The 18,475-nt window shown below is 47.7% G+C and overlaps 1 protein-coding gene across 2 annotated transcripts in view; it reads left to right on the forward strand.

Annotated features, from left to right (window-relative positions):
- TENM4 (teneurin transmembrane protein 4) overlaps positions 1 to 18,475 on the forward strand; it is a 598,010-nt gene that overhangs the window by 452,211 nt on the left and 127,324 nt on the right. For both annotated transcript variants that reach the window (XM_042904074.1, XM_042904075.1), the window contains 2 exons: positions 44 to 238; positions 6,047 to 6,247. In XM_042904074.1, coding sequence (XP_042760008.1) covers positions 44 to 238; positions 6,047 to 6,247 — 396 coding nt within the window. The remainder of the gene's footprint in view (positions 1 to 43; positions 239 to 6,046; positions 6,248 to 18,475) is intronic.

Genomic DNA, 18,475 nt, shown 5'->3' on the forward strand with positions numbered 1-18,475 from the left:
CAGGGTGCTGATTCATGCCAGACTTCCTGTGCTGTCTCCCCAGCCTCCTGCCCCGTGCTGTGCAGTGGGAACGGCCAGTACATGAAGGGCAGGTGCCTGTGCCACAGCGGCTGGAAGGGCGCCGAGTGCGACGTGCCCACCAACCAGTGTATCGACGTGGCCTGCAGCAACCACGGCACCTGCATCATGGGCACCTGCATCTGCAACCCTGGCTACAAGGGCGAGAGCTGCGAGGAAGGTAGGACAGCGGGCGGGCGGCCCAGCACCTTGCTCCAACACAGAGGTCAGCGCACAGCGCGGGGAGGGCCTTCAGGGAGCAGAGGAGAGCTCCCGGACAGCCTTGGGACCCCACCCCGAGCCAGGCCCCCATCAGCAGCAGGAATTAACCACATGGAAGAGGACGGGCAAATCAGAGTCCTAGGCAGCGAAAGGAAGAGAAGTGTCCTATGTGGAGCCCGTCCTATACACAAGGCTCTGTCCTAGAAGCCTTCTGTCATTTGACCTCAAACCCAACAGGGTAGGGTAATATCTCTGTTTTATACTTAGGGGAACCGAGACTCAAGAGAGTCAGATGACCTGCCCAGGGTCACACAGCTCGTAGGTGGCAAAGCTGGGTTTGAGCCCAGTGTTTCTGGTCCCTCAGCCCAGGTTCTTTCTCCTCCCCTATAAGCTCATGTGCTCCGCATGTCTGTTAGAGACCTTCACACTCTGCCTTCTGTTAGCCCAGGCGTGTGTTGTGTGGCTCGTAGATGCTCGTGAGTATGTCTCTTTCCTCCATAAACTATGATCGTGTAGTGGAGGCTAGACAGTGAGCTGTCACTTTAACAGTGTTGCCATTTCTTTCCCAGGCAGTCTAACTTGGTGAGGTAAGTGAGCATTTTCGTCTCACAAATGAAGATCCTGGGGCCCGGGGAGAGGCAGTGGCAGGCCCATGGTCATGGAGCTCACCAGGGGTGAGCCCATCCATGGCCATGGAGCTAACTGGTGGCAGACCCAGTGTCATGGAGCTAACTGATGGTGGGCCTGTGGTCATGGAACTAACCGGTGGCAGGGCTGGGACCCACCCCATGTCTTACTGCTTCAGAGCCCTCTTTCTTTTCTACTGCATGGGATTTCTAGATGAGAGAGGTCTTATTCACAAGCAATATAGGGTGGCTTGTAAAAGCACATGCTCTGGAACCAGATGTAGGTTTGAGTGCTGGCTGTGCCACAAACTAGCCTCACTTCCCTCATCAACAAAATGGGAATTCCTTCCTCAGAGGGCAATCATAAGGATTGAATTAAATGGCCCATGTAAAGCACTTAGCTCAGTGTCTGACACATAATAAATGCCCCATAAATGTTAGCTCTTATATTGTTAGTATTATTCTGGGGACAGTTGAAGCACATTTCCTGTTTCACCCCACTCACTTTATCCAAGGTCTTTTGGAAACGGGGGGATGTCGCTGTTGAAACTGGTGGACAAAGCTAACGGCCCTCACTCCCACTGCCCACCATCTAGGGCGCTGGCATCTTCTTCCGTGGATGGAGGAGGCTCCAAGGAGAGCCGCTGGCCTTCTAACCCATTTGGGATTTAACACACAGACCCCTCTCAAGGTATCATTTCTCTTAAAAAAGAAGCAAGCAAAGGAGAGCTGGTAGAATGGGCCCACTTTAAAGGAGTGGGGAACAGGAAGGGATTAGTGTCTGAAAAGCAGTGCCTCTCGGAGACAGGCTGCCTGTAAACCCCAAGTGTGCCTGGGGGGGGTCCCGATTCAGACCTATTAACTTGGATTGGGGATTACTTTGGGCCGTCTGAGAGAGGAGGAGCGCCAGCCTCAGGAACAAAGCAACTTCAATTTCTCGTCCTGACAACGGTGACCTTCATCTGCTTTCCCTTCTCATTTTAGCCACTTGAGGTGAAGACCCGGAGAAGAAAAGAAAAACAAAAGAGATTCCTCTTGAGGCTGTGGGGCCGCCCCCCTCCCCCAACCCCACCGTGTTATGTGGGCCAAGGAGGCAGATCGTCCTCCAGCTCAGCTGGCACTGGGCAGTGCCCCAGCGGGCAGGGTTACTTACAAAGAGGGAAAAAAGGTTGTTAAGCTCTTTCATGTACGTGATCTATTCGAAAAGAAGCGTTTTCACTCCTTTCTTTCCTGAGGAGGGCCATCTGGTTCTGATTCCCTTTATTATTTCTGTTTCTCTGCTGAAGCGTCATTGCAGCGTCCTTGTGTTTATAATGGGGGCTTCTCGGGGGCTTCCCTGCCCCTCCCCCCCTGCCCCCCACTCCCCGCTGCTCTCTCTCCTCCTCCCTTTCACTGTGTTTATAAAACATCAGCTAACAAGCTTATTTTCTCCCCTCTCTCCTCCTTCTGAGGTTTATTGCCCCCTATTTTTTTTAAAACCGTGCCAACAGGACCCTTGGAGGGAGTTGGGGGAGGGGCAGAAGAGACCACCTCAGGCCTTTTGCAGGGCAGAGTGAGACACTGTGTTGTGGTCCTGAAGAGCGGCTAATGGCTGGTGTGGTCACTGAAGCGGGGACCGTGTTAGGGGAAGAGTTGTGTTTGCAGCTCGTGCAGGCCTCATCATTTCATTAATGGGCTAAGCTTCTGCCAGAAATGTTGACTTGAATGCCAAGCTCTGCAGAGGAGAACAAATGTACCGTTTGGCCCCTCTTCCAAGCGGACACTGAGTTAGACTGTCTTCCACACAAAGTTCAGCCCACTTCCCTGCCAACTTCTCCCCTGCTCCTTTGGCATAGACCTCCCTAACCCCTGGCCAGCTGGCTCTTCCCGTGACACCCACCGCTCCCAGGGAAATAAGCGTCATTTGTGCAACTGCCCTGGTGGGATAGAAAGAAGACAACTTTAATCCCACCCGAGGGTTCTCATCAACCAGAGGCCCCAGAAAGCGAGAGCAGATCCAGAGTCTACAGGGGACATCTCTGGCAGAGCATCCCGGTGGCACAGATCATGGCTGTGGACGTTGTCCTCCCTGCAGGGAGTTCGGCCAGTTCAGCCAAGAGGCCTTTCCTGGAGGTTCCGTCCTCCTCGAAACTCCCCTCACACGCCCCACCCACTTTTCCAGGATGACCTTCAGAAGCAGTGACTACTGCCTGGAGGTAGTCCTTTCAGCAGTGCCTTCGTCCCCGCCCAGACCATCTTCTGAGAGCGTGGGATTGGTTTTGCTGGTTCCTGGGTCCCTGTCAGACTTATTGTGTCTGAGGAATGGGGCCGTGACGCCAAGGGCCTCTTGCTAAACTTGGCGCCCTCCCGGCTTGCTCGCTAACAGCGCAGATTTATAGATTCAACCTCGAGGGCGCCTCAGAGACTGCTTCAACCTGAAGCCTGGACCCAGGCGCTCGCAGAACGGGAAATACCTTTATAGGCCTCGGGATAGGAATTGCTGAGTCGTTTCCTGTCAAATTGGAAAGCTCTCTGGATCTAGGGAATTACCATAGTAGCCTAATGGGCCAGAATAATCCTTCTGAGGTTCTGAGATGTGAGGCTAGTCATGAAAATATATCACTATTATTATTTTTATGATTTTTAATTACCAGGAACTCCAACGGGTCATGCTTTAACCATTGTTAAGTAGTGTGCAGAGACTGCAAGAGAAGATTCTTTGCCTTCGTTTGGCTTTATTAATTCTCTACTTTGTTCTGTTTCTTGTTTTATTTTGGTTTTGTTTCTATGTTTTGACCACTTATGTCCATATACACGTATGTGTATATTCTTGAACCAGTAAGATTACAGAGGAAATAGCAAGAGATGTGTACCAAGAAAGAGTGATTCCAATGTAAATCCCTCCGCTTACCCTGTGTGATCTTGGGCAAGTTATTTAACCTCTCTGTGCTTTAATTTCCTCCTCTGTGAAATGGGGAGAGTAATGGTATCTACCTCAAAGAATTGTGGCTAAAGTTAAATGACATAATGTATATAGAAGGTTTAATAGCAAAATATGGCCCAGAAGAAGGACTACCTCAATACTGACTGTTATTATTATTGTTGTTGCTCTTGTTGTTCTCATAACTCTGTTTTTTAGCAAATGACTGCTCCTCCCTTCTGACTTTCTGATTTCTCATTTAGGCCAGTAAGGTGAAATCCCTTTTTAAAACCTATAAAGTAAAAGAACTGTCTTGACAAGCTGGTCCTCAAACAGACATTCTGTTCCCAGAAGGTAGCCATTTGTACGGTCTCTGTCCGTTTGTGTCTGACCCTTAACATCCGCAGGCCAGGCTTCCCAGTCTTTTGCACCGAAGCCAAATATGTGGGGTTATGAAATTTAATTCGTAAATGAACGAAAAGCTTGTCTGAATCATAAATGAATAAAGTAAAAGCACCTCTGACCAGTCTGCCCACGTCACACTGCTGAATATCCTGACAGGATGGAAAAGTAACTTCTTGCCAGTTTACAGTTCACTCAGTCCTTTCAAATCCTCGGTGTCCTCATGAGCGACCGAGGTGTCGATAGTTTTGACATGGGAATTTCAGAGGAGGTACAGGACTTGACACGGGTCATGGAACCATGACGTACGTAGGGCCTCAGAGGCCGGATGCCAGGTTCCTTCCTGTGGAGCATAGATAGGGCTTCCTCATGAGCTCCTTCCAGGAGGAAGCTGACCACACCCATCACAGCGCCGTTGACCCTTTTTCCAACCGCTGCATGTTGTAGCCCCTGCCAGGACACCACTGTCCCCTACAGTTGCAAGAGGAGTGGAATCTCCTGCCTTCCTAAAATAAAAGATCCAACGACTTTTTCATAACGTTGGACCAACCTTTGCCTACTCTCCTTTTGTTTTTCCTGTGCAGTGCTTTCTGGAAGATTAGAGGTCTCTGTTAACTTTGTGTAGCCCTGTAGCTAAAGCTTTGATTTAGGAAAATCAGCCGCAGGAGCAAATATTGGCTTCAGAATCAGACAGACGCGCCTTCAGATTCCTCTCTGGCAGGGTTAACTGTATGATTTGGCTTAAATTATTTGCCTCTGTGAGCCTCAATTTCCTCATCTGTACCTCACTGGGTTATGGAAGAAACTGAATCTGATATTATATGTAAAGCACTTCCTAGAGTGCGGGCACGGAGCAGGTCACCCATAATGTTATTCTCCTTTCTCTCTTCCTGGTTTGATCTCTTGAGACCACTTTGACCTTAGGCTCTAATAGCCCAACAGGGGTTGCTTGGCTGTGAGCTACAGCTATATAGTTCACCCACTACATGAGGAGGATCTGTGCAAAGCTCCCACATGTAATTTTGAATAGTCGTTGAAATGTTTGCCCTCTGGCAAGTGAGGTTTGAAAGTTTGTGTCAGTCACAAGAACTTTGGCAAGATGATAAAATCTAATGGAATTTAAGTGCAGAATAAATTCTCTTTTAAATTAAGGAATCTCTTTTAGTCCCACATTCATGTTAAGACTGTATTATGAAGTGGTAAACAGTATTAGTTTATTTGACAAAGATTTCTTGAGGACCTACGTGCTAAGCACTGTTCTAGGAGGTGGATACACAGAAGTGAACAAAACAACGTCTTGTCTGCTAACTGGTGTAGTTATTACAGATGTAGCAGGCACGGGGCACCATGCTAACATTTGATAAATATTTCTTTTTTTTTTTTCTTTTTTTTTTTTTTTTTTTTTTTAAGTAAACTCCACTCCCAACTTGGGGCTTGAACTCACAACCCTGAGATCAAGAGGTCACATGCTGGGTCTTGAACTCACAACCCTGAGATCAAGAGTCACATGCTCTACCGACCGAGCCAGCCAGGCACCCGTCTTACTTATTTCTTACTCCATCACCCCAACAACAAACCAAGAAGTAGAGATTTGTATCCACCTTTTACAGGCAAGGGAACTGAGCCTCTGACTGGTAAACAGTCAGCCACCCATAGAGCCGGGAACCCAGGTCTACCAGTTGCTAAAATCCTTCCTCTTTACTGTATCAAGTGGCCTGTCCTCAGGAGATCTGTGTCCTCTTACCAAACCCTTCTACTACAAAGTGTAGTAGTTCACTTAAAGAAGCCTCACCTTTGCTGATCAGATGCTCACCTGTGTTCCCTTTGCTTTGTGTCACAGTGGACTGCATGGACCCCACGTGTTCAGGCCGGGGTGTCTGCGTGAGAGGCGAGTGCCACTGTTCCGTGGGATGGGGAGGCACCAACTGTGAGACGCCCAGAGCCACGTGCTTGGACCAGTGTTCAGGCCACGGAACCTTCTTCCCAGACACCGGCCTTTGCAGCTGTGACCCAAGCTGGACTGGACACGACTGTTCCATTGGTGAGTGTGGGGAGAAGGGCACAGCGTGGCTGGAGGAAGGGGCTTTCCGCCGTAACATGTTCACGGTTCGTGCCCTATTCTCTGTCAGTATTAGTGGTCTGACCCTGTTCTCTGTTATGTATTAGTGGGGTGACCCACATCTCTGCGTGCTTTTCTTCTTTCCCTGAACTCCATCCTTTGGCACCCGTACTTTTAGATGGGCAGAGGATTCAGAAACTAATCTTCACATCATTTAAACCCAGAGTGAAAACCTTGCCCTGTAACCATGTGAATTACAGTAATAGATTGAAATCTCATCTCCCATGTTATGGTGGTCATCCCTAGAGGCAGGGCCATGGGGAACAGCATGCCTGGTGAGATCTGCAGGGATGGGGCTTTAAAGGACTCGGGTCCCAGCTGCCGAACCCTTTAGTTTCACCCGTTCTTCAGGATGAAGTCTGAACTCAGTGTAGTATTTAAGGTTTTCTGTGACCTAGTCCCTACCTGCCATTGTGGCCAGATCCCTTGCTAGCCCGTAAGTTCCATGAAGATAACAAACATGTCTATTCACCCCACATGCCCAGGACTCAGCACAGGCTTGGCTCACTACAGCTGCTCAATAAATATTGATGAATGGATAATGAATGCGTGAGTAAATGTGTTTTTGGTTTTACTGTTTGGTGCATATGTAGAGGGTTTATACATATAACCTCCAAAGGATAATTCTATTGGCACCCTTCTGTCTGTAAGCACTTTATGATTTTTTAGACCCTTGGGGTGCTGGGTGGCTCAATCAATTAAGCGTAGACCCTCTCAAAATGATGATTAAATGGCAATTTGTGAATTACCTAGCACAGTTTTGGTACATGGCAGGTGTGTTCACTTTTAATGTCTCATTTAAACAGTGGACACATGGGGCGCCTGGGTGGCTCAGTCAGTGGCGTGTCTGACTCTTGATTTCAGCTCAGGTCATTATCTCATGATTCGTGAGTTCAAGTCCTGCTTCAGGCTCCACACTATCAGCGGAGGGACTCTCTCTCTCTCTCCCCCTCTCTCTTCCCCTCCCCTGCTCACTCTCTCTGTCTCAAAAATAAAGAAACTTTAAAAAATAAACAGTGGACACGTGAAAACCCCGTGAGAAAGGTATCATCGCCCCTGTGTGACTGATTTACAGAATACTTTACTCAATGAATACTTTTGAACACCTGCTGTGTACTAGGGACTCTTCTAATCAGAGATACAAAGAGATAAGAAAGTCCCCATCTTTGTCACACTTGCATTGAAGGACGAAAGGAGTGGAGACGACAAAGAAACAAATGAAGAGAAATAAACTGATGGAGAAGCTCAGGCACAGAACATTTTTAAGTAATCCTACCCAAGGACACACAGCTAAAAAGTGGCAGCATCTCTAGCTATGGTTTTTGTTTTTGTTTTTGTTTTTGTTTTTTTACTTAAATCGCTTTCTGTACCACACCACACTGTTTAAACCACGGGAAGCCCAAATGAGCTTATCGTGTTGTGTGTTAGCAGTCCCCTTTGTGATCAGGAAAGATGGTTGAGAACCTTTGGCAAAAATGAGATCCATGCAGCCTTTGTGCCTCTGGAATACTTTGAACTGCCTTGCCCCCTTGAATGGAGAATTGATGTTCAGTATGCAGTCTAAACTGGACTTTTTATCCTCGTTTGCAAAGCTCGTGTTAAGACGTGATTGCAAACGCAGATGCGCAGGGTCTTAGGAATAATTCTTTTTATATAGCTCTGTTTATAGCGATATAATAAATGGTCCTCTCAAAGCTACACTGGGTTGTATTGTTTGTTATGTGGCCACAAAGCTAATTTATGATAGGTATATAAGTGTCCATGCATTGTTAATCCCTGATGAAACGCCACAGCCTTTCACAGAGGTAGGTGTAACTTTGAGTGAGATCACTAAGTATTCTTCAGTTGGTCCCATAAAAGGAGACAGCAGACCCACTGGAAGGGACTTTAAATAGAATCGTGAGAGTTTGTCTTCCTCCACCGTGTGTACATCGCTCCCCATAACTGGTGTCAGTTGTGTGTGGCCTCTTGCGCACGGTCAGAGGAGTGATGAGAAGCGTCCCTGATCCCAGCAAACCTTGGTCCAAACGCTGACCCCCCTACGTACTAGTTCTAGCTTCGGGCAAGTTCCTTCACCTCCCTACGCTGTAAAATGGAGGTGGTTAACAGGGCCTACCTTCTGGGGTTACTATTTGGAAAATTATTATGTGGTGAATTGTTTAAGATGTTATTAAAAACTCACTTGTCATGCTACTCGGCTCGTAATATGGGCTCAGTAAATGTTAGCTGCTATTACAATTATGATTAAAACAGCCATTGATGAGAGCCCTCGATATTAATGAAGACATTTGATAGAGGCAAGAAGAAATATGCCCTTTCAGAAATGTGGATTATAGTTTCTAAATCTCTAACCTGCAGCTGACTGAAACAGTGTCACGACTGCCACCAGGCCAGGAATTTTGAAGATGGCTTCAAAAGTACCGTCTCCCCTGGCGATAGCAAATAACAATTTGTGTTTGCCGAGTACTTCACAGCATACAGAGATAATTTCTCTCTCTCTGTCTCTGTCTCTCTCTCTCACACACACACACACACACACACAGGACAACAGCCCGTAGGCAGGGTGGCCAGCTATGACATCATCCCCATTCTTACCTTGAGGCTCAGGGGGTTGCAGACTTGCCTAAGGCACGCTGGTGCCCTATGAGGCTGGCAGCCCAAGTTCAGCCTGGGAGCCCAGGCCCAGCCCGCTTCCTGGTATTCTGTGCTGCCTCTCCACAGGCCACTGTCCCTCCTCAGCGGTCACCTCCCCTCCAGAAACCAGTCTGAAGTCTAGTGGAAGCACTTTGAAGGTGGTTTTCTCCCTGGCAACCCTGCTTTGTATAGGCAGTACCTGCCTGAGCTCAGTCCTGGCTCTGCCATGTGCTAACTGGATGACCTTAGCAAGGTACTGGCTTTTCTCGACTTCAGCTTCCTTATCTGAAAATGGGATAATAACAGTGTCTACCTCAAAGGTTATGTGACCATTAAATTATACAATGTGTGCACGCACATGGAAGAGTGCCTAGATAGAGCGAGCACTTGGTATCTTTCTCCTACCTCCCTTCCAAGGGCACTTGCACTGAGTGGAAGCTGTTTGAAAGCTGTTGAGTGTTGGCCGTGAAGCAAAGTAAGAGATGCCTTATTGACTGGGTGGTGCTGGAGCCGAGGGACCGCCTCTGCGCTAGGGGAATTAGCTACATGGTGGTGGGACAGGCACTGGACTTTCAGAAAATCTGCTCCCCGCTAGTAGGATGGCTGCAGCAAGTTGCAGTTAGTTTCCTTCAAGGTGTTGCAGGACTCTTTACCACAGTATGTGGGATTCATTGTCTTGCTCCCTCAAAGAAAGAAGAGGTGGACACAAAATGAGCATCGCATCGGCAAAATTTTATTAGAGTATAAGATCAGGAAGAAAGAATAGTAGGAAAGCTCTCTTTACAGAGGGGGGACATTAGGACGTGAATGCCTGTGACAGCAGGCAAGGGTCCTTGTCATAAGGTTTTGGTCAGCCTTCCCCTACCCCCTGTTCCCTCTCAGGTCCCACCCTTATTGGCCTAATAGCTCTAGGTGCTGGGGGGTCCATTCCTGATTGGCTCAGTTCCGCTGTATGAGTGGTGGCCTAAGGCCATGCTTGGGTCTTTTGTCAAATTCCTGAGGGAAGCCTGAGGGGGAATGGGTGAGATCTGTTACATTCTTAAGAGGAACCTTATGCTTGAGGAAGTTTGCTGTGGTCAGACACTCCCAGCATTATTCCAAAATAGATGTTTTTCCCCACCCAGGAACCTCAGGTCCTAATGTTCCCCTCTGGGCCTACTTTATTCTGTCTTCTTCTATCATAAAGGTAAAATCACCTACAGGATTGTTGTAAGGATTTTTGTAAGGATTCAGTGACAAAGTGTAGGTATGGTGGTCGGTACGGTGTCTGGCCCAAGTCAGACACCTGTCGAGAGGCAGCTCTCCTCGTATGGTGTTATTTGCCCCTGGTACGGCCAGGCTGGCACAGATACTGCCCAGAGCCTTCCCATCGGGAGCCGCAGGCCTGCAGCCCGTCCTCAGCGCTCCTCATAGCGTCGGCACGAACTATGGGTTGTGAAGTTGGCAGAAATCACCAAATGGCCCTCGTAGGAAGGAAGAGATGTCTCACTGGCCCAGAGAACGAGACTTAATGAAAGCATCTGAAATCGACACGCCCCGCACTCCACGACCAGTCTGTGATGAAATGTGAGCCGACAAAGTTCCCCAGCACTTTGGTTACCGTTTGTGGAAACAGTGAAGTCCGATTTTACACAAGTGTTTACTCAGGCCCCTGAGTTCCCAGTAGCTTGGCTTCCAATCTCATCTCAGAAATTCCTCCCGAAATCTTGCCTCATTCAAGTGATCTTCCTTCCTGACAAACAGTGTAAGATAATTGTTGGGACGAATGCCTGTGGCCCACCCTCAGCATACCTGTGTCCTCAACTCCGGGCGCAGCAGGACTTGGCTTCTCTGGTCTCTGGGGGGTGGTGGTAGTGGTGATGGTGATGGTGATTGCCAGTGCTGTGGTTTAAGAGGGTTAAAGAGCTGGGAAGATGAAATGACTTGTCCAGAGTAAATCAGTTTAGCAGTGGCAGAGTGTGAATTAAAGCTAAGTCCTCAGCTCTTGCCTCAAGCCCCCTTTCCATCCAAAGGTGTTTCCTTATCAGTGATCTTATCTTTTTTCCTGATAAGCCACAGGATGGAGCATCACTTAAAGAGCCACCCATTTCTTAGGGCTTACCATGTACCAAACCAACTGAACTAAGTGTATTACAACCATTATCTTCATTAAGGTTCTACAAACCCCTGTGGAAGAAAGTATTACTAGTTCCATTTTCCAGGTAAGGAAACTGAAGCTCAGAAAAGTTCAATTCCTTGCCAGTTTCCCCCCACCAGTGAGTGGCAGAGTCCAGATTCACACGGATATGGCTCTAGGGCCTCTGCCAAGCTCTGTGGTATACTGAGCAATGTATTATCATCGAGCCTTTCTCTTGCCAAGCGTGACCTCCATGAGGTCAGGGTTTGCCAGTATCCCTACTGCAGGGCCTGTCTTGGGTTAGGTTCTCGATGATTACTCGATGACTTACCCAGTGACACATCAAAGAAAAAGCTATTGGCTCTGCCCAGGAAGATCCCAGCACACTACCAGTCTAATCTGTTCTCTCAGGACCCTCCTCCCCACCCCAGTGTGCCCCCACACCTCAATACACACACACACACACACACACACACACACACACACACACGCATGCACTAAGGGCTAAAACCAAATCCCTGGGCTCCTTCTTTGTCTGTTTCCAGACCTAGCTCATGTTAGTTTCGTGTGCCATGCCGGCCGGCCGGAACCCCTCCTGGACAGGGGCTGGCATCATTTCACCTCCTTCAGGCCATCTTCCCCAGGGAGCAGCCACGCTGGGCTGGATGCCTCATCAGCTTTTGCATAAAATGGGCCCACTCAGCAGCCTTGCTGAGCAGAATGACTCTCCCACCTCCCCCATATGCTTTAGCTGGCTTTTCATCCTCTTGGCTTTGAGCTGCCTTAGAAAAGGGAAGGAATTTAACCTCTCTGAGACCGTCCTTACAATTGGAAGAGTCTACCTTTCTTTCAGAGCCTCAGGACTTCTAAAGAGGATTTCAAGCTCTGTAACATTTTCCAGGATACCATTTCAAATGTGGTCACTTAGACTCATCGTTTGCCCCTCTGTTGGCTCTCCCTCGGGTCTTCCTTCCCCTCCACCCCAGCCCAGTAGCCTCCGTCCTCAGCCTCATAAATTCATTCCTCATTTCCACTGCTCTGTGAGCCCTCTCCAATCTTATCTTCCATAAATGACTTTTATTTGAGAGGGCCCTCTCACTGCATTTTATCCCTTTGGGTTGCTGGCTCATAGAAGCGATTCATGGCAGAGATTCTGCCTGTGAAATGCCCATGCTGGTGGTTTATGATTCTTATCATTTCACTGCAATTGAGTTTCATGGAAGAACAGGTAGAGATCTTTTAGAGATTCTGTGGTACAGGTTCGGAGGTAGCATATGCAGTCAGAAAGAATTGCATGGGATTTAGAGTGGGACCAAGCTAGAGCTTTAAGACTGAGCTTATCCAAAGAATATGGCTAATGGTACCTGCTTTGCAGGGTTGTTTTTTAAATTAGCTTTAATACATATGTATAATATGCCTAGCATGGTGCTGGCACTCAGTAAGCACTCAATAAGTAGTGTGTTTTTAAAATGCATGATTAAATCTAAATTATCCAAATAGTCCCTTAGACTCTTGCAAATTTAAGTCTGAGGACAGTTTATATAGTGAAGGTTTAGAGCCAGACCTGGATTTGAGTCTATGTAGCCTTGAACAACTTTGCTTTCTCTCAGAGGCTCAGTTTCCTTGTGGTTTCTGACTCTTTACCACCAGCTCCCATCACTGGTCATTGAGTCTAGATGAAGTTATTAATGTGCTGACATATTTATCCCCAAACAACAGCACAAGGGCCAAACAGCATTAGCATCAGCTTCCATAATGAGCTTTCTGAGCTCAATTCCAGAGTGGAATACAGCCTCACAGAGAGAGCATCCCAGAACAGCTCCACATCTGCACCTGCCCCTGACAGGCACAGATATCCACCTCTTTCACTTATGACCCTTTTAGGCCTCCCTGTGTGCTGGGCGCTGTTCTGGGCACCCAGGATCAGGGAACCTCACCCACTCGGGAAGTGACACCTAGTTAAGTGGTGTGATAAGAGCTCTGACTGAGGTACGTGCATGGGGTTTGGGAGCACAAGGGCAGGAGCAGTGAGCTCAGCTAGAAGATGCTGGGGCCAGAAGCTGAGACAGTCTTTCCCAGGGAGGAGACTTGTGAGCCAGAACACGAGAGGGGCAGGGGAAGTGCAGGCAGATGGAAAAGCATGTGTGAAGTACACAGATATGCAGGAATGGCATCTGGAAAATCTTTTCTCTGACCGGAGACTCAGAGCTCTGGGGCGGGGGAGCAGGGGTGGGGGATGGGGGGCGGTTAGTTGGGCCAGAAAGGTAGGCAGGGTCCAAACCTGGGGTCTACTGAATGCCTTGCTGCAAATCTCGGATTAAAAAAATTTCCAACGCACAGTGAAGATTTCTCTCTCAGACTCCATGTCAGGGCTCTTTCTTTAGCTCTCTCAGCCCATCCTGGCCTAGGTTCCTTCGCTTAGGGCGGACCTTTTAGAATTCAAACTCAGATCCTCTGAGCTGCCAGTTGCCTCTCTATTACTCTCTTCCCCTACCAGAAAGATAAGCTAACCACGAAGCATAGTTAACAACAAATATGACTGGAAAGATAGGGAACAGAGATGCTCTGTTATCAAATTAAGTCACAGTTGACAGCAAAATAAGCCCAGTGTTTAAAAAATAATAATAATAAGTCAAAAGTAGTAACAGGGTTAAAAAAATTAAAGCTCTAAATATAGCATTTGCATTAGTGCTAAATTTTGAAAATGGTAATTCAATTTTATTTACGAGGCAAATATAATTACATTTAAATTTGAGGGAACAGAATTTGATTCTTATTAATGACAGAAAGACTGAGTGAGATGCTTTAATGCCAGAGAAATTGTCTTCTGTTCATGGATGGGAGAGAAAATTACATTCAGCGCGGAGCATTCTCCCCGCTACAGGTCTCGTGTGTATAGCCGGAATTGTTCTCTCTCTGAGAAGCATTAGCTTCTCAGCCCAGAAAGCACAGCACCGACATCCAATTAAACATCAAAAGGAAATGATCAGGCCGGGCTATTTCTGTATAGGTATGTTACAGGAAGAGGAACCCGAGGTTAGAATTTCAGCCGAGGCATAATATCCATTGAGACTTGACATTTCCTGTACCCCTTCCCAACAGCAAGTGGTAGCCTGAAATCAAAGTTCAGAATAATAAATATCTGAGAGATTGACACTGAGGCAGACAAGGAAGAGAAGGCGTTGGAAGGAAGCAGAGAAGAGCCCACCAGTTGTCTGGGAAGTAGCATGTGGTTTCAGACACAATGAGATGGTCAGTTCCTAACATTTAATCAAAGACTGGGAAATTGGGCCCAGACAGGCGTAGTACTAAATAGTGCCAGAGCTAAAGGTTGATAAACCAGGAGCTGGCAGCTTTGTAATTTAGTAGAATTTCCCCTGACAGCCCCAGAACATTTTCTATCAGAATTGGAGCTCTTCAGTATGTAAATATAAGCCCTCCTGAAACTGGGCTTCAGAATCAGGTTTCTGTTTGGACGCCCAAGCCGATGGCTTGTACACAATCTCCGGTTGTCTTCCTGAATCAAACCGCTGGTACATAACTTGTAATTTTAAAATAATAACTGCTCTCTGAATGGAGATTTTATTTACGTTTTACAGAGCTTCTTCATGTATATGCTTCATGATTTATTCAGACAACAAATAAGAATCTTGTGACACTGTAGATGGTATTGTTCCCAGGGAATCAGGGTTCAGAGAGCCGGGGGGACTTGCCCAGAGACGCTCTGGGAAAACAAGGATTCAAATCCAGCCGTCTCGGACTTCAGGGCCCGTATTTATCCTCTACATAACTGTGCCATTGGCCATTTCCAAGGTTTATGCTGATCCCGTTGATGACTCAGGTATGAGGTTCACAAGGTATCAGTTCATTGGATACCGGTGCCAAGAACCATGTAAACTGGCAATGCTACAAGGGTTCAAGGAAAAGAGTGATTGCTTTCAGCCGGGGTGATCGGGGGGCTTCTTGGAGGATAGCAGGATTTAAGGTGGGTGATGGAGGTGGGTTTGAGTTGGCAGAGATAGAAGGAAGAGACAAGCACCTTGCAACATCCCATTGTAGAAGTCAGAGATTTGCAACATGCACAGAGATGCGACAGCACATGGCATTTCCAGGGAAGACCTGTAGTTTGGAGTGGCTTTGCTTAGGATATTGGTGACAGTAGTGAGAGGGAGAAGAGGTGAGCGAAGTTAGCAGGCATCCAGTCGTGAATGGCCTCGGAAGAGTTTAGGTTTTATCTGTCAGTGGGAGCCACTGAAAAGTCTTAAGCGGAGGTGTGACATGTGAGGTTTGATTTTGGAAAGCATACTCTAACACTGGCATGCAGTTGGAGGCGCCAGGAGGACATCTAGGTAGATGTGTCCAGGAGCCAGGTAGACAGGTGGGCACGTGATCGGGTGGAGAAATGGGCCTTTCATAAAGGATAGCAGGGCCGGAGGTCTCTGGGAAGAGGACCGAACATCACTGTCTCTTCAGTTCATCCAGTTGGGCCCTTTTGTGGGGTGTAGGTAGTGTTCCAGCCCTGGCCAAAACCCCACATCCTGGCATGTTCTGTGGCTTCTGTGCTCACCAGCCCTTTCCTGCTTTGTTATCCTTCTGCAAAGTCAGACCCTATTTGGAGGCCTCCCCCAAGCTCAGTTTGAACTCCTCCAATCAGGACACCTGATACCCTCCAATTAAGATGACTGGCAGTGGCTTACTACTTCCTGTGATAGGTGCTTCATGAAGCTTGAAATTCTGGTCCTGGGGGAATAGGTGTGGAGCGTGCTATGCACCAACATTCTGGAATCTACTTTCCTGCTTGGTTTGAAAGCTTCCCGAGCTCCTCCAGTGAGGTGAAAGGCCATGTGGTTTCCAAGGCTCATTAGCTTTCCTCCAACTAGATCTGTGGGATGGAGCGGTGGCTGGGAGCAGCGCTGACCCTCTGGTGATAGAGATGGAAGTTGAAAAGCACGGGAGAGTGGCTTGGGTTTGGCCTCAATGTCAAGGGGACACTAATTACTATAAGGAAGTCGAAGGCTCCTTTCCTGTACCTTCCTCCCCTTCTGGCTGCTTCTTGAAACCTGCACTGAGACTAAAAAGCCATATTCCCAATTTAGTGAGAAAAGGAGGAAGGGGGGGGGGTGCTGCATCGAAACCTTTTGTTCAAAATATAGAGATATCTGCCTACGGGAGAGAAAGGTACCTTGTAATTACCCTACTGTGTGCTGGGCATGGTGGCAGCCTCATGCTCCTTTACACATATGGGTAGACTTCAGTTCCTTGAGCCTAGGGATAATTTAATATAATTTCTGAATCCCCAGCCTCTAGGAGTATCTGGCACATAGTAGGTGCTCAGTATGTTTTTATATATTTTTTTTAACATTTATTTATTCTTGAGACAGAGAGAGACAGAGCATGAACGGGGGAGGGGCAGAGAGAGAGGGAGACACAGAATCGGAAGCAGGCTCCAGGCTCTGAGCTGTCAGCACAGAGCCTGACGCGGGGCTCGAACTCACAGACCGCGAGATCATGACCTGAGCCGAAGTCGGACGCTCAACCGACTGAGCCACCCAGGCGCCCCAGTATGTTTTTAAATCACGTTCAGGATTCTGGCAGCTAGGTATCATTATTGTCATTTTCTAAATGACAAAGAGAAGGCTCAGAGGGGTGCTACAGTTGTTTCCCATAGCTGAGAAGTAGCAGAGGAGGCCCTTATACTAGCTTCTGTGAATCCCAGCCTCTGTTCTGTGCAAAATGGTAGAACCTTGACGCAGTCAGAAGATACATTTCCTGTGTAAGACTCACTGGGGAATGTAGAGATCAATCTGGTGACGGGAGGGCTCTGGAGGCAAGACAGACTAATTACCCTGATAAAGAAAGGTTCGTGTCAAGTGCTTTGGGAAGACAGGAGGTGAAACTCTTGCCAGATGGAACACTAGAAGGAGGCTTCAAAGAGGAGGAGCCAGAACTCAAAGCCAATGTAGAGTTGAACGTTTGAAGATAGAGGTAAAAGGGGAACCCAGACCACGGAAACAGCTTGTACAGAGGCACAGAGGAGGGGCCACAGTGTGTGGTAAGGCCCCGCTTCAGCCATTTGTCTAGCTGGCCCCTTATGTGACTATTTCCTAAGTCAGCCATTAAGTTCTTGCTCAAACACTGACACGCATGTCCCTGTGGGACGACAGACAAGGCACTCCTCTCTTCCGGCCCTTCATTTTCCTGTCTACAGAATGGCTAGGGCATCTCTGAAGTGTCTTCTTATGCTCTTATCACAAAAACTGGTCCTCTAAGTTTTTCTCCTTGTTTTCTCTCTTACCCCTAAACCCACCTGAGGGAAATGCCCTGGTCAGAAGCAGGCCACTTCCTGCCCAGCTCCAACACCCTCCTTCTCCATCATTTTCCCCTAGTCCCATGGTCCTTCACCTCCAGCTGTTCTCCTTCATCACTCACAGCTCCCTTGTCTCTACCTCTGTCCATATCCACCTTGCAAAACCCAGGCCCATCCCAGCCACTCACCATCCCTCAGCTTACAGCCTGCTTCTGAGCACTGGAAGCCAAACCACCTCATGCTCATGATCTTTAGCCTCTCCTGGGCCCTTCCAGCTGCATCCTTCTTATACTTTGGGAGTTATTGCTCTTGTTCCCCGAAAGGGCTCTTTAAATGTCCACCTCTTTCCGTCAGCAGAGATTCTGACCTCACTGAGAACACTGAAGCCATTGGTAAAGTGCTTTACCATTATCCTGGCCTGTCCCTTAAACAGGTCCTGGCCTACATAACCCTCCCCAGAAGATGAGGTGCCCACAAAGAGCTGTCCCTCAGATTATGCTCCAAATCTAGTCCTCTCTAGCTGCTCAGAGGTGCCTCGGTTGTTCACATCATCCCCTTGCTCTCCCCAGGATCATTAAACTCTCCCTTCTCCTGGATCTTTCTAGCACATAAACATGATATAGTTGCCATACAGTGTTTACTCTATAAAAGATGTGTATGATACTAGGCACATTGTAAGGTGTCCATTTAAGCCTCACAGATGAACCTGAGATATTAGTGTATAAACCCTATTTTGCAGAAGAGAAAGCTGAGGCAGAGAAAGGTGGAGTAACTTGTCCAAGTCACACAATTGGATGGCTGGATGCATGGATGATAGCTGGATGGATGGATGGATGGATGGATGGATGAGTGATGGATAGATGGATGATGGATGGGTGGACGTATGGATGATAGATGGATGGATGGATGGATGGATGGATGGATGGATGGATGGATGAACGGACAAACAGGCTTATGGCCTAGTGACTGGATAGATGATTAGATGATTGGGTGGATTGTATAGATGGATGGACAGATGGGCATATGGAAGGCAAACAAACAGATAAACAGACAAACAAAAGGAAAAGTACTTAATATGGTAAACACTGGGTCA

The sequence above is a fragment of the Panthera leo genome, chromosome D1 (genome assembly GCF_018350215.1).
Source record: "Panthera leo isolate Ple1 chromosome D1, P.leo_Ple1_pat1.1, whole genome shotgun sequence".
Lineage (NCBI taxonomy): Eukaryota > Metazoa > Chordata > Mammalia > Carnivora > Felidae > Panthera > Panthera leo.